This window comes from Zea mays, chromosome 6 (assembly GCF_902167145.1).
Source record: "Zea mays cultivar B73 chromosome 6, Zm-B73-REFERENCE-NAM-5.0, whole genome shotgun sequence".
Lineage (NCBI taxonomy): Eukaryota > Viridiplantae > Streptophyta > Magnoliopsida > Poales > Poaceae > Zea > Zea mays.
Window position 1 is genome coordinate 141293167 of NC_050101.1, and position 16450 is coordinate 141309616.

Sequence of the window (16450 nt, forward strand, 5' to 3'; positions counted from 1 at the left end):
CCGGTGAATTATAGCGAAGCGCCTCTAAGAATTCCCGAAGGTGAAGAGTTCAGCTTGGAGTCCCCTGGTGCACCGGACAGTCCGGTGCGCCAGACCAGGGCACACTTCGGTTGTCCCTTGCTCTCTTTGTTTGAACCCTTTTCTTGGTCTTTTTATTGACTTAGTGTGAACCTTTGGCACCTGTATAACTTATAGACTAGAGCAAACTAGTTAGTCCAATTATTTGTGTTGGGCAATTCAACCACCAAAATCAATTAGGAAATAGGTGTAAGCCTAATTCCCTTTCAATCTCCCCCTTTTTGGTGATTGATGCCAACACAAACCAAAGCAAGTATAGAAGTGCATAATTGAACTAGTTTGCATAATGTAAGTGCAAAGGTTACTTGGAATTGAGCCAGTATAAATACTTATAAGATACACATGGATTGTTTCTTTATTTTTAACATTTTGGACCACGCTTGCACCACATGTTTTGGTTTTGCAAATTATTTTGTAAATTCTTTTCAAAGTTCTTTTGCAAATAGTCAAAGGTAAATGAATAAAAGTTTGAGAAGCATTTTCGAGATTTGAAATTTTCTCCCCTTGTTTCAAATGCTTTTTCCTTTGACTTAACAAAACTCCCCCTCAATGAAATCCTCCTCTTAGTGGTCAAGAGGGTTTTAAGATATCAATTTTGAAAATACTACTTTCTCCCCCTTTTGAACACAATAAGATACCAATTTGAAAATCATTAGTTTTAAAATTAGGTGGTGGTGCGGTCCTTTTGCTTTGGGCTTACACTTTCTCCCCCTTTGGCATGAATCGCCAAAAACGGATATTTTGAGTGAAATATAAGCCCTAACCTAACTACTTTCTCCCCTTTGGCAAATAAAAACATGAGTGAAGATTATACCAAAGACAGAGAGATGCTCGGAGCGACGACGAAGGATGAGTTATGGAGTGGAGTGGAAGCCTTTGTCTTCGCCGAAGACTCCAATTCCCTTTTAATACACCTATGACTTGGTTTGAAATTCACTTGAAAACACATTAGTCATAGCATATAAAAGAGACATGATCAAAGGTATACTTATGAGCTATATGTGTAAGACATCAAAAGAAATTCCTAGAATTAAGAATATTTAGCTCATGCCTAAGTTTGTTAAAAGTTTGTTCATCTAATGGCTTGGTAAAGATATCGGCTAATTGTTCCTTAGTGTTAATATATGCAATCTCGATATCTCCCTTTTGTTGGTGATCCCTTAAGAAATGATACCGAATGGCTATGTGTTTAGTGCGGCTATGCTCACGGGATTATCCGCCATGCGGATTGCACTCTCATTATCACATAGAAGAGGAACTTTGGTTAATTTGTAACCGTAGTCCCTAAGGGTTTGCCTCATCCAAAGTAATTGCGCGCAACAATGTCCTGCGGCAATATACTCGGCTTCGGTGGTAGAAAGAGCTATGGAATTTTGCTTCTTTGAAGCCCAAGACACCAAGGATCTTCCAAGAACTGGCAAGTCCCCGATGTGCTCTTTCTATTAATCTTACACCCCGCCCAATCGGCATCCGAATAACCAATTAAATCAAATGTGGATCCCCTAGGATACCAAAGCCCAAACTTAGGAGTATAAACTAAATATCTCAAGATTCGTTTTACGGCCGTAAGGTGAGCTTCCTTAGGGTCGGCTTGGAATCTTGCACACATGCATACGGAAAGCATAATATCCGGTCGAGATGCACATAAATAGAGTAAAGAGCCTATCATCGACCAGTATACCTTTTGATCTACAGATTTACCTCCCGTGTCAAGGTCGAGATGCCCATTGGTTCCCATGGGTGTCTTGATGGGCTTGGCATCCTTCATCCCAAACTTGTTTAGAATGTCTTGAATATACTTCGTTTGGCTAATGAAGGTGCCCTCTTGGAGTTTCTTCACTTGAAATCCCAAGAAGTACTTCAACTCCCCCATCATCGACATCTCGAACTTCTGTGTCATGATCCTACTAAATTCCTCACATGTAGATTCGTTAGTAGACCCAAATATGATATCATCAACATAAATTTGGCATACAAACAAATCATTTTCAAGAGTTTTAGTAAATAAAGTAGGATCGGCCTTTCCGACTTTGAAGCCATTATCTATAAGGAAATCTCTTAGGCATTCATACCATGCTCTTGGGGCTTGCTTGAGCCCATAAAGCGCCTTAGAGAGTTTATACACATGATTAGGGTACTCACTATCTTCAAAGCCGGGAGGTTGCTCAACATAGACCTCTTCCTTGATTGGTCCATTGAGGAAGGCACTTTTCACGTCCATTTGATAAAGCTTGAAGCCATGGTAAGTAGCATAGGCTAATAATATATGAATTGACTCAAGCCTAGCTACGGGTGCATAGGTTTCACCGAAATCCAAACCTTCGACTTGTGAATACCCCTTGGCCACAAGTCGGGCTTTGTTCCTTGTCACCACACCATGCTCGTCTTGCTTGTTGCGGAACACCCACTTGGTTCCTACAACATTTTGATTAGGACGTGGAACCAAATGCCATACCTCATTCCTAGTGAAGTTGTTGAGCTCCTCTTGCATTGCCACCACCCAATCCGAATCCTGTAGTGCTTCCTCTACCCTGTGTGGCTCAATAGAGGAAACAAAAGAGTAATGCTCACAAAAATGTGCAACACGAGATCTAGTGGTTACCCCCTTATGAATATCGCCGAGGATGGTGTCGACGGGGTGATCTCGTTGGATTGCTTGGTGGACTCTTGGGTGTGGCGGTCTTGGTTCTTCATCCTCCTTGTCTTGATCATTTGCATCTCCCCCTTGATCATTGCCGTCATCTTGAGGTGGCTCATTTTCTTGATCTTCTCCTTCATCAACTTGAGCCTCATCCTCATTTTGAGTTGGTGGAGATGCTTACGTGGAGGAGGATGGTTGATCTTATGCATTTGGAGGCTCTTCGGATTCCTTAGGACACACATCCCCAATGGACATGTTCCTTAGCGCGATGCACGGAGCCTCTTCATCACCTATCTCATCAAGATCAACTTGCACTACTTGAGAGCCGTTAGTCTCATCAAACACAACGTCACAAGAAACTTCAACTTGTCTAGAAGACTTGTTAAAGACTCTATATGCCCTTGTGTTTGAATCATATCCTAGTAAAAAGCCTTCTACAGTCTTAGGAGCAAATTTAGATTTTCTACCTCTTTTGACAAGAATAAAGCATTTGCTACCAAAGACTCTAAAATATGAAATATTGAGCTTTTTACCGGTTAGGAGTTCATATAATGTCTTCTTGAGGATTCGGTGTAGATACAACCGGTTGATGGCGTAGCAAGCGGTGTTGACCGCCTCGGCCCAAAACCGATCCGAAGTCTTGTACTCATCAAGCATGGTTCTTGCCATGTCCAATAGAGTTCTATTCTTCCTCTCCACTACACCATTTTGTTGTGGCGTGTAGGGAGAAGAAAACTCATGCTTGATGCCCTCCTCCTCAAGGAAGCCTTCGATTTGTGAGTTCTTGAACTCCGTCCCGTTGTCGCTTCTAATTTTCTTGATCCTTAAGCCGAACTCATTTTGAGCCCGTCTCAAGAATCCTTTTAAGGTCTCTTGGGTATGAGATTTTTCCTGCAAAAAGAACACCCAAGTGAAGCGAGAATAATCATCCACAATAACTAGACAGTACTTACTCCCGCCGATGCTTATGTAAGCTATCGGGCCGAATAGATCCATGTGTAGGAGCTCCAGTGGCCTGTTAGTCGTCATGATGTTCTTGTGTGGATGATGAGACCCAACTTGCTTCCCTGCCTGACATGCACTACAAATCTTGTCTTTCTCAAAATGAACATTTGTTAATCCTAAAATGTGCTCTCCCTTTAGAAGCTTATGAAGATTCTTCATCCCAACATGGGCTAGTCGGCGGTGCTAGAGCCAACCCATGTTAGTCTTAGCAATTAAGCAAGTGTCAAGTTCAGCTCTATCAAAATCTACTAAGTATAGCTGACCCTCTAACACTCCCTTAAATGCTATTGAATCATTACTCCTTCTAAAGACAGTAACACCTACATCTGTGAAAAGACAGTTGTAGCCCATTTTGCATAATTGAGATACGAAAAGCAAATTGTAATCTAAAGAGTCTACAAGAAAAACATTGCAAATGGAATGGTCAGGTGAAATAGCAATTTTACCCAGTCCTTTGACCAAACCTTGATTTCCATCCCCGAATGTGATCGCTCTTTGGGGATCTTGGTTTTTCTCGTAGGAGGAGAACATCTTCTTCTCCCCTGTCATATGGTTTGTGCACCCGCTGTCGATTATCCAACTTGAGCCCCCGGATGCATAAACCTACAAAACAAGTTTAGTTCTTGGTTTTAGGTACCCAAACTGTTTTGGGTCCTTTGGCATTAGAAACAAGAACTTTGGGTACCCAAACACAAGTTTTTGATCCCTTGTGTTTGCCCCCAACAAACTTGGCAACTACCTTGCCGGATTTGTTAGTTAAGACATAAGATGCATCAAAAGTTTTAAATGAAATATTATGATCATTTGATGCACTAGGAGTTTTCTTCTTAGGCAATTTAGCATGAGTTGATTGCCTAGAACTAGATGTCTCACCCTTATACATAAAAGCATGGTTAGGGCCAGAGTGAGACTTCCTAGAATGAATTCTCCTAATTTTGCTCTCGGGATAACCGGCAGGGTACAGAATGTAACCCTCGTTATCCCGAGGCATGGGAGCCTTGCCCTTAACAAAATTAGACAATCTTTTAGGAGGGGCATTAAGTTTGACATTGTCTCCCCTTTGGAAGCCAATGCCATCCTTGATGCCAGGGCGTCTCCCTCTATAGAGCATGCTTCTAGCAAATTTAATTTTTTTCGTTTTCTAAGTCATGCTCGGCAATTTTAGCATCTAATTTTGCTATATGATCATTTTGTTGTTTAATTAAAGCCATGTGATCATGAATAGCATCAATGTTAACATCTCTACATCTAGTGCAAATAGTAGTATGTTCAACGGTAGATGTAGAGGGTTTGCAAGATTTTAATTCTACAACCTTAGCATGTAATATATCATTTTTACTTCTAAGGTCAGAAATGGAAGCATTGCAAACGTCTAATTCTTTAGCCTTAGCAAGCAATTTTTCATTTTCATCTCTAAGGCTAGCAAGAGAGATATTCAATTCTTCAATCTTAGCAAGCAAATCAACATTATCATCTCTAAGATTGAGAATTGAAACATCACAAGCATTTGAATCAACCTTAGCAATTAAACTAGCATTCTCATTTCTAAGGTTGTTAATAGTTTCATGGCAAGTGCTTAGCTCACTAGATAGTTTTTCACATTTTTCTACTTCTAGAGCGTAAGCATTTTTAACCTTAACATGCTTCTTATTTTCTTTAATAAGGAAGTTCTCGTGGGTGTCCAAGAGATCATCCTTCTCATGAATAGCACTAATCAATTCATTTAATTTTTTTGTTGTATGTTTAGGTTGGCAAAAAGAATGCGTAAGTTATCCTCCTCATTGCTAGCATTATCCTCATCACTAGAGGTTTCATATTTAGTGGAGGATCTTGATTTTACCTTCTTCATTTTGCCGTCCTTTGCCATGAGGCACTTGTGGCCGACGTTGGGGAAGAGAAGACCCTTGGTGACGGCGATGTTTGCGGCGTCCTCGTCGGAGGAGGAGTCGGTGGAGCTCTCGTCGGAGTCCCACTCCCGGCAAACATGGGCATCACCGCCCTTCTTCTTGTAATATCTCTTCTTCTCCTTTCTTCTCCCCTTCTTGTCGTTGCCCCTGTCACTATCACTGGATAATGGACATTTTGCAATAAAATGACCGGGCTTACCACATTTGTAGCAAACTTTCTTGGAGTGGGGTTTGTAATCCTTCCCCCTCCTTTGCTTGAGGATTTGACGAAAGCTCTTGATGATGAGCGCCATCTCCTTATTGTCGAGCTTTGAGGCGTCGATTGGTTGTCTACTTGATGTAGACTCCTCCTTCTTCTCCTCCGTTGCTTTGAATGCGACCGGTTGTGCTTCGGACGTGGAGGGGCCATCAAGCTCGTTGATCTTCTTTGAGCCTTTGATCATCAATTCAAAGCTCACAAAATTCTCGATTACTTCCTCGGGAGACATTAGTGTATATCTAGGATTTCCTCGAATTAATTGAACTTGCGTAGGGTTAAGAAAAATGAGGGATCTTAGAATAACCTTGACCATTTCATGGTCATCCCATTTCTTGCTCCCGAGGTTGCGCACTTGGTTCACCAAGGTTTTGAGCCGGTTGTACATGTCTTGTGGCTCCTCCCCTTGGCGAAGTCGGAAGCGACCGAGCTCCCCCTCGATCGTTTCCCGCTTGGTGATTTTGGTCACCTCATCTCCTTCGTGCGCGGTCTTTAGCGTGTCCCAAATCTCCTTAGCATTTTTCAACCCTTGCACCTTATTATACTCCTCTCGACTTAGAGAGGCGAGGAGTATAGTTAAGGCTTGGGAGTTGAAGTGTTGGATTTGGGCCACTTCGTCCTCATCATAATCTTCATCCCCTACGGATGGTACCTGTACACCAAACTTAACAACATCCCATATACTTTTGTGGAGTGAGGTTAGATGAAATCGCATCAAATCACTCCACCTAGCATAATCTTCACCATCAAACGTTGGTGGTTTGCCTAATGGGATGGAAAGTAAAGGCGTATGTTTAGGAATGCGAGGATAGCGTAAGGGGATCTTACTAAACTTCTTGCGCTCATGGCGCTTAGAAGTGACGGACGGCGCGTCGGAGCCAGAGGTGGATGGCGATGAGGTGTCGGTCTCGTAGTAGACCACCTTCCTCATCTTCTTCTTCTTATCACCGCTCCGACGCGACTTGTGTGAAGGGGATTCCTTTTCCTTCCCCTTCCCTTTGTTGTAGGACTCTCCCGATGGAGCCTTCCCGTGGCTTGTAGCGGGCTTCTCGCCTGTCATCATCTCCTTCTTGGCGTGATCTCCCGACATCACTTCGAGCGGTTATGCTCTAATGAAGCACCGGGCTCTTATACCAATTGAAAGTCGCCTAGAGGGGGGGTGAATAGGGCGAATCTGAAATTTACAAACTTAATCACAACTACAAGCCGGGTTAGCGTTAGAAATAAGAACGAGTCCGAGAGAGAAGGTGTAAAACAAATTGCAAGCAAATAAGAGTATGACACAAGGATTTGTTTTACCGAGGTTCGGTTTTCGCAAACCTACTCCCCGTTGAGGTGGTCACAAAGACCGGGTCTCTTTCAACCCTTTCCCTCTCTCAAACGGTCCCTCGGATCGAGTGAGCTTCTTCTTCTCAATCAAACGGGAACAAACTTCCCCGCAAGGACCACCACACAATTGGTGTCTCTTGCCTTGGTTACAATTGAGTTGTTCGCAAGAAAGAATGAAAGAACGAAGCAATCCAAGCGCAAGAGCTCAAAAGAACACAACAAATCTCTCTCACTAATCACTAAAGCTTTGTGTGGAATTGGGAGAGGATTTGATCACTTTGGTGTGTCTAGAATTGAATGCTAGAGCTCTTGTAAGTAGTTGGAAGGTGGAAAACTTGGATGTCTTGAATGTGGGGTGGTTGGGGTATTTATAGCCCCAACCACCAAACTAGCCGTTTGGTGGAGGCTGCTGTCGCATGGCGCACCGGACAGTCCGGTGCGCCACCGGACACTGTCCGGTGCGCCAGCCACGTCACCTGGCCGTTGGGTTCCGACCGTTGGAGCTCTGTCTTGTGGGCCCGCCTGGCTGTCTGGTGGCGCACCAGACATGTCCTGTAGACTATCCGGTGTGCCACCCGCGCGTGCTCTGTCCTCTGCGCGCGGAGGCGCACATTTAATGTGTTGCAGTCGACCGTTGCGCGTGAAGTAGCCGTTGCTCCGCTGGCTCACCGGACAGTCCGGTGTGCACCGGACATGTCCGGTGAATTTTAACGGAGCGGATTCCCGAAGCTGGCGAGTTCAGATTCGCTCTCCCTTGGGGCACCGGACACTGTCCGGTGGTGCACCGGACATTCCGGTGAATTATAGCGAAGCGCCTCTGAGAATTCCCGAAGGTGAAGAGTTCAACTTTGAGTCCCCTGGTGCACCGAACACTGTCCGGTGGCACAAGACCAGGGCACACTTCGGTTGTCCCTTGCTCTCTTTGTTTGAACCCTTTTCTTGGTCTTTTTATTGACTTAGTGTGAACCTTTGGCACCTGTATAACTTATAGACTAGAGCAAACTAGTTAGTCCAATTATTTGTGTTGGGCAATTCAACCACCAAAATCAATTAGGAAATAGGTGTAAGCCTAATTCCCTTTCAATCCTCTCACAAGCCCTAATGCACTAGAGTTGATTTTGGGGCTTTGAGTGGATTGATTGCTTTGATTGTGTCTTGGAGTGTTGGGCTTTTGCTCTTGCAATGAATGAAGATTTCAGAAGGCTTGGATGGGAGTGAATGAGGTGGTTGGGGGGTATTTATAGCCTCCCAACCACTTCTAGTCGTTGGCTGATTTCTGCTGGCGATCGGCGCACCAGACAGTCTGGTACGCCACCAGACAGTCGCTGTGCACTGTCCGGTGCGCGCCACGTCAGCACAACCATTAGGGTTCGGAGCAGTTGACTTCTACGCTCTGACTTCTGTCGCGGCACTGTTGCGCACTGTTGCTTTTGGAGAGAGTCGTTGACGCGCAGGGAGCCATTGCTCCGCTGGCTCACCGGACAGTCCGGTGGCACACCTGACAGTCCGATGAATTATAGCGGAGGCAGCCCTGGAATTTCTCGAGAGTGGCTGCTTTGGAGGGCGCCCGGCTGGCGCATCAGACAGTGTCCGATGCACACCGGACAGTGTCCGGTGCACCATTTTCCAGCACACTCTAAGTCTTGCTCCATTTTTAATTGTGTCCTTAACTTGATTTCTTTCTTGGTTTGTGTTGAACCTTACGCACATGTAATACATGAATTCTAGACAAACTAGTTAGTCCATATGTTTGTGTTGGTCGTCAACCACCAAAATTAATTATAGGAAATGGTTAATCCTATTTCCCTTTCATAAACCAAGTTTGTGTTGTTTAGAGTTAATTTTGCAGGATCACCTATTCACCCCCTCTAGGTGCTCTTAGAAGGTCGATGTCTCACATTGAGTTTTGCTCCCAGAAAATATTTATGGAGTACTAGGTGCTTTTGGCTCGCTAAACTCAGCCAAAATGCAAGGGCATGTGTTGAGCTCTAGATCTGCCAGCCGACAGGCAGGATGGTCTGGCCTTGTAGCCTAGACGGTCCAGGCCTTGGACGGTTTGCGAACATATTAATTTGGCCAGGAGTCCTTATCCCATGCGTAGTTATTCTAATAACTCATGGGAGACCATTGGATTTCACCTAGGAATGGGTCCAAAGCACCCCTATATATATATATATTAAGGGGTATGAATGATTGAAGAAACCAACAATCGATCTACCAAGCCAGTTTTACCTTATGCATTAGATCTATGAGTAGTTCTAGCCATAGTTTAGCTCTACTTATAGTTTCCCAACCTCGATCTTCACCTCTCTTCAGCTCTATGTCGTCTAGAGGCGCTTTGGATAGCATGCCGACCCGAAGCAACCTTATGATCTCTCCTCCCCGATAGGGTCCCTCCCAGAAGGCGAGATCTAGGTTCTACACGAAGCCCACTGCGCCATCACGGACGGTCCACCGCCTACACGTGGACGGTCCACACTCCTACATAGAAGAGTAGAGCTCTCTGCGCAATTGCAGTCGTTCCGGTGCCTCCATGCAGATAGTCCGTGCTCCCACAAAGTGGATCCCAAGATCATGTTCCTTGCGAGCAAGCTCTTGGTGTTTGGTCTAAAAAGGCGACAACATGTTACATGCCGGTTAAACACATTCCACCAAATTTGTAGTAAATGGTATTCATATTTATAGTTTTCAAATAATTTATTACAAAAATAAATTTTATGATTAACTAATGATATTTATTAGTATGGTAAATATTAATATTTTTTTGTATAATTTATTAAAATTATTAGAATATAACATTGTACTAAAGTTACATTTCACAAACAGCGCGCAAGCTCGCTTCAATATAGCAGATGTGCAGGCATGGAAGCGACGACCACATGCCGAGTGCCATCTCTTGTCTCTCAAGTTTGTGTATCGTACTATAATAATTAGTTTTGGTCACCTGTTTTGATTCCTAGAATGGACCAAAACAGGGGCAATACAATTAGTGGTGCGAGACCTTCTGTCTCCTAATCTCTTCGAAAGAGAGATTAATGGAGGGAAGTTAACGGATTAAAAAGGGCCTTCAAATAGAGCAAGAACACTTAAAAAGCGCAATTACTGCTGCGGTACTTTTATTACTTCTTCTTTAACATAATTACAAGTGTATCTTTGTAGACAAAGGAAGAAGTAAAGATGTGAAGAAGATACAGCTTCGTAGGCAGAACAAATTAAATATCGGCTGAGGAAAAAGGTGTGTTCTATGCATAAGGGCATGTACAGTGGAGAGACACCAAAACGGTTCTCCAAACACAAGAGACAACTAAGAGACTCTATTATACAATGGAGTGTCTATAAATGTAGTCTACTAATAAATACAGAATTAAATGCATTTGTACAGCAGCAGATCGATAGAACAGACGACAAATTCGTACAGTAGGAAGTGAGGCGTCTGTTACTACTTGGTTTACGAGTCAGAGGCGTCTCTTCACGGAGAGACGGCTCTAAGATTTTTTTGCAAATACACCCCTTAAACACCTTAAGAGCCTCCATATTAAACGTCACTGTACATGCCCTAACACTACAACTATTTATAGTGGCGACTCACATTACATCTCGGTGTAAAATTACAAACATACTCTCAATTGCTATACAGTCAAACTACGAAATCTTAAAGGAGTATCATCATCATTTCTTTTGCAGTGCAGATCAAGTTTCCTGGCTTTCCAATCCTTTCTTGTTGTCTTGTTGGCTCTCACCTTCATCATGGAGCCGAAGCATGAGAGCCGTTGAAGCGAAGGTCCTAAACAAAAGTGAGCTTCGTTAATCGTTATCGCTCCGGAACACCTGAAATATACTTAGAAGTAGTTGTCAATTTCTACTTTGAGGAGCTTCATTCAACGGGAGAAGGCCCCCAACAACTAGCAAGAAACCGTGCCTACAAAATTAAGACAAATCAAGATGGAGAAAACAACAGGATTGAATCTCATCCCGATGAAACTGTATGACTGTATGAACAATGGGCAGTTGACTAAAGGCAAGTTGGCCATCAAGTAAACTGAGGGTCGTACTCACTACATGTTACTCAACGTGAATCATCTATGTTAACAATTATCTCGGTTGGTTCTGACTGTGTCAACAATTAATGCTCCATTAAACATTTCATTGTCAGTAACATTACAATAGCTTCTCAATTTAGGGGTGTTTGGATCAAAAAGGCTAAAGTCTAGTCCCTATTCCATCGAATATTTAGATGCTAGTTAGAAATATTAAATATAGTCTAATTATAAAACTAATTACACAGACGACGACTAAACGACAACATAATCTATTAATAAGCCTAATTAGTCCATGATTTGCCGATATAATGCTACAACACGCATTTGTTAATCATGGATTAATTAGACTTAGTAAATTTGTCTCGTCGTTTAGTCTTCATATATATAGTTAGTTTTATATTTATTCAAGTCGTATTTGGTATTCAATCATGTGATATGATACGGACTAAACTTTAATCCTAAAGTGATTACTGTCGCTCGAGACAATAGTGTCAATAGTTCTTCTTGGGGCCATCGCTAAGACTGGTCTCATCTATTGTTGTTGAAGTAGAAAAGTAGTTTAGTCAACTTTTTTGTTAGCCTGTTAGGTGTAATATCACAACAGAAATTGGTGATCCTACTATAAGTGCACATTTGGAACTGTTGAGTTAGTTGTGATCGATCAAATTCAGTTTCATCTCAGATTGTAAATCAACATGCGTGTGCGTTTAGGAATGGAACCTAGTAAGGCCTTGTTTGGATGCATATGGATCATAGAGGATTGATAGAGATTAAATCACTTCCTATTTATTTTTGACTAGCCAAGGATTTAATTCTCTCCAATTATTTTTAATTCACATTTAACCGAGCAAGCCGTAAAAGCTAAGCAAAGCAAGTATGATATTCTCATCTTCAACCACTTCAAGTCAACTTATATATACAATAGCATGCATGGTGTGATATACACATTAGACACGGCATCTATATATTTAGATTAGATGTTCCCTTAGTTGGATTGGAGCCTATAAATAGCATCAACCGCTCAATCATAAGAACACCAACTAATCTGAGTCGCTCGTTGCATTGACATCCTACATATCTCCTCCTCTCTAGGTAGGCTAGCTAGCAAAGCTGCTTGCCGTGTGTGTCCATCTCCAGCAATGGCTTCTGGCGCCGGTGCCGCTGCCGCCGTTGCGGTTTTCGCCATTATGGTCCTGTCTTCGCTGGGGCACCCAAGGACCGGGCCGTTATGCAGCGACTGTGGATCGATGTGCACAGCGAACTGCACCGGAGAGGTCGCCACCTCCTGCAGGAGTTACTGTGAGAACCCCCTGGCTGCTAGGCAGTCGTGCGAGAGGCAGGTCCTTCAGGCGTGCACGGTGTCCTTCTGCTGCTACGGCAACTGCACCCGTGACTGCAATCTGGAAGCCCACAATGCCTGCCAATCCGTCCACGACACCACTATCGATTGCCAGTCTTGCACGGGCGGTATATTCCAGTCCTGCTTTCCCGCCTGCAACAGCAACTGCAACAGCACCTGCGTGAATAAAGAGCATGGATGCTTGAGGACTTGATCCAAGCTTCGTCTCATTCTGTGCTGATTTGGTCATCGGCTCCTTGTGTGCATGTATGCGTGGATGTAGTATGTATGAAGCCCCCTTGAATCCCTGGGTCTGGGATATGTCTACAATAAAGTACCTTTGCACTGTATTTTTTTTCAGTGTTTTATTATATGGAATTTTGCTTGTCTGGCCCTCGAACAATATGCATAGATCTCAAAGCAAACAATTTATTTATAAATGTTTTCTTGATTTTTGTAATCAATGGTCACATCTAGGCCTGGGACTAGCCCATGCCCAGCCTTTGTCCATTGACAAATCGAGTACTCTCTGATATAATAATTTATTACCCCCAACTGGTGATATCATTTTACTCCGTGAACTATAAAATCAGCATTTTGACCTTTAAACTTTTAAAATTATTCTCCCCGTTTCAATTTATAATTTTATTTGACTTTTTTTACCTTAGATTAGCCGGCTCATATTATTAAAAAACATAGTTATTATCAATTTTTATTGTGATATTATTTAGCATATAATATATTTTGAGTATGGCTTTGAATTCTTATTTTTTTACAAAAAAAAATAAATAAGACGAGCCAATCAAACTTAGTAAGAAAAGTCAAACGAACTATAAATGAGGATGGATGGAGTATTTGTTTTTGCACCTTGGATAATTTAGGTGATGTTGCGCTATGTCAGAGTAAGTTAATCGGACTAAGTTAAAAATTCAAAGAGATAAATCGGACTAGAGTTATTTTAAAAATCTAAAAATTATCAAAATACTTTTTTTCAAAATAATCCAAATATATTTCACTTTATAGTAGCTGTGGGTAATATCTAGGTCATAGTAAGAGCTTTGCATAGAGTCTAGAAGAAGTCTATGAAGTCTAGTATAGCTCTTGTACCTTTCTATTTTGTAGGATTTCTTTTATTTAAATATACTTCTATACTTTGCTCAAGTACTTCATTCAAGCTTACTTACTTTGTTGAGTACACTTGGAGCTTTGTTATAAGCTTATTAGTATAGATAACTACATTGTTTAGTGTAGTTATATCTTTGATGAGTCACCCTCTAGTTAGTCTGCTTTGATCCCGTTTCATCGGCACTCAAATCAATGTAGTGAGTTTATAGATTAGGCATGGTGCTTAGGTTATAACTTCTCTGTGTTCTTCCACTGTACTCCACCATGATAGATATAATTATTAAATCATTGGGCTCGTTGCATTCCTTGTCTAGCTAATCCACTAGGTTGATTAGGCGGGCTACGCCTCAAGGTTCTAATCAATCCTATATTTCTTAATTTAACTAAGGCGTTGTTTGGTTTCTATGGACTACTTTTTAGTCTCGTCATTTTATTCCATTTTAGTCCCTAAATTGCTAAATACAGAAACTAAAATAAATTTATTTTTTTCGTATTTATCAATTTAGAGACTAAAATAGAATAAAATGGAGGTACTAATTAAAAATTAGTCCATATAAACCAAACACACCCTAAGTTGTTATAGCTTTTACCTAATAAGTTGTGTTTGGTAGTGTAGAAGTAGCATCTCTACTCCTACAAAGCATTAATTGTTTTTGGTTCTACCATCGTCCATTTTGCAAAAACAAAATCTTCATACTTCTTTCTAATCTAACATATGGTCCACTGTCATTGTCATCATGAGTCGTCAAGTGACATGGGTCGTTACATCTTGATGGGCCGTGAGAAAACACTCAAGCCCAACATGATACGAAGCCGCACGCCGCGCATCGCTCCCGTAATGCGCCACATCGCTAGCTAAAGGAAGACAAGCGACTGAGTTAGCTATAAAAAAGGAACAAGTCTTATTTTTAACTTATATACTTCTTGGCCTTTTGGCTAAGCCAAAGTGTAGTATCTGTAATTTAATATCTGGTATGTGGGATATATGTCCACTTTAGTTTTAAATTTATTTTTATGTAGAGGATCTACTTTAATTTTAAATTTATTTTTTGTTGGAAAGGTACATTAGCTACATCGATTACTCTTTTACCTAGCTAGCATATCTTATATTTACCTTTACATCTCGTCCTTAGTCTTAGAGCAACATGCACCATGCATAGTCATTTACCCTTGACTAAGGCCATGCAATTATTGCTCGAGAACTTAATCATAAACAATTCTATTCATTAACCATCTTAGTCATACAATTTCTTAAAGGATAAATGTAAATTTGACCTTGGTATACTCCCAAGCGAAGTGTTGTGTGAATATCTTCTATGCATTTCTAGAAATATCTAACCGACACAAGAAATATGAACAATACTCGCTACCGTGATGCGACCTTAGACGCTTAATCTTTCTCTCTAGTTAATTAATTCTCAACTTCAACCTTATAGAGTTTTAAGTACTCTAGTGTTTCATCCTTAGGTTTAAGCATGTAAATATATATAGTAAAATCTAGTCACATTATTAATTGAAGTAATGAAATATTTCTTTCCACTTTTTGTCAACACACCATTCGTCTCGTATAGATTAGAATGTATAAGTTCGAGAGGTGTCAAGTTTCTCTCCATTTTTTGTGAGGCTTTTGAGGTCGTTTTATTTGCAAATAACTATTAGTGAAATCTGGTATAGACTCATCCTGGACAATCATAACATCAAACCAAATTAACATGACATAAACAGAATAAAAATAAAATATGGTTTAATAATTTATTACAAAAATTGCTAAAATCACTTTAGAAAAATTAAAAAGAAAAGTTAATTCACGTATTGTCATTAACTATGCCACAAATATGGTTTACTAACTTACTGCAAAAACATTGTGAAGAAAAGCAGAATAGCCCTATGCACTCATGGCTTTTAACAAAAAAAATTATTCGTGCTTCAGCACTACTACTTTAATGGACTCTAGCACTACCTTAAACCCTCTCCCAGAACAAGGGACAACATGAACAATTAATTACATAAGAAACAACACCATGATTAAAATAGCAAGCATAAGGCAATTATAAATTGTATTTTTTGTCATGTGTATCATTCATCTACAAAAGTGTTAAGCTCAGTTTCAAGAAGACAAACAATTTCACATACACAACAACATCATCTGTGAAAATATCGTCAAACAGTACTTCAAATAAATAGTATAAACATATTATTATAGACCATAGTTATATTAGAAATGAAATAAACTTAAGAAATATCATATAAAACTAGTAGACTTACGCTCCACATGCAAATTGACTAATGGCCCACTCGCTTAAATTAACTTCAAAAAATTGAACAAAATTTTTGTTTTTCTAGAACTAATCTGTGCAAACTGCAAAGTAATCTTGGAAAGTTTTATACAAATATAAAAATCATTTACTTTGTTTAGTGTAATCTATTCACAACCAAAATTAAAAATTTTGGGATGTGATAAACTACCCCCTTCACAGGAGTCTCGTCCCGAGACTCAAAAAAATACGAGCAAAAAGAGCAAGGAGGGTATAAAGCTTTATTCGTAAACACTATGTCCAAGCTTGTTGTCATTCTTCTTAAGGACTTTTTCATGTGGTTGTTCATATAACTCAATATGAGACTCAATATTTGTAGTAAAATGAGGAGCTGTTTTATAAGAAAATCTAGTATTGCAATGCATTCATTTCATAGGAAATATGTTCTAAAATGTAGCACCATGAGATTCTGTAA

The 16450-nt window shown here is 40.8% G+C and overlaps 1 protein-coding gene and 1 pseudogene across 1 annotated transcript; both read left to right on the plus strand.

The window, feature by feature from the left end:
- Window positions 1–12289: 12289 nt before the first annotated feature.
- LOC100278974 (uncharacterized) lies at window positions 12290–12992 on the plus strand. The gene has a single exon (NM_001367130.1). It carries the CDS (start codon window positions 12396–12398, stop codon window positions 12807–12809), a length of 414 nt encoding a protein of 137 aa, NP_001354059.1. The 5' UTR covers window positions 12290–12395; the 3' UTR covers window positions 12810–12992.
- A 1645-nt stretch (window positions 12993–14637) lies between these two features.
- On the plus strand, window positions 14638–14750 carry LOC111589710 (uncharacterized; annotated as a pseudogene).
- Window positions 14751–16450: the final 1700 nt, after the last annotated feature.

What these genes read in the sequence shown, in the direction of transcription:
- LOC100278974 (NM_001367130.1), top strand. Translation starts at nt 12,396, where the DNA reads ATGGCTTCTGGCGCCGGTGCCGCTGCCGCCGTTGCGGTTTTCGCCATT.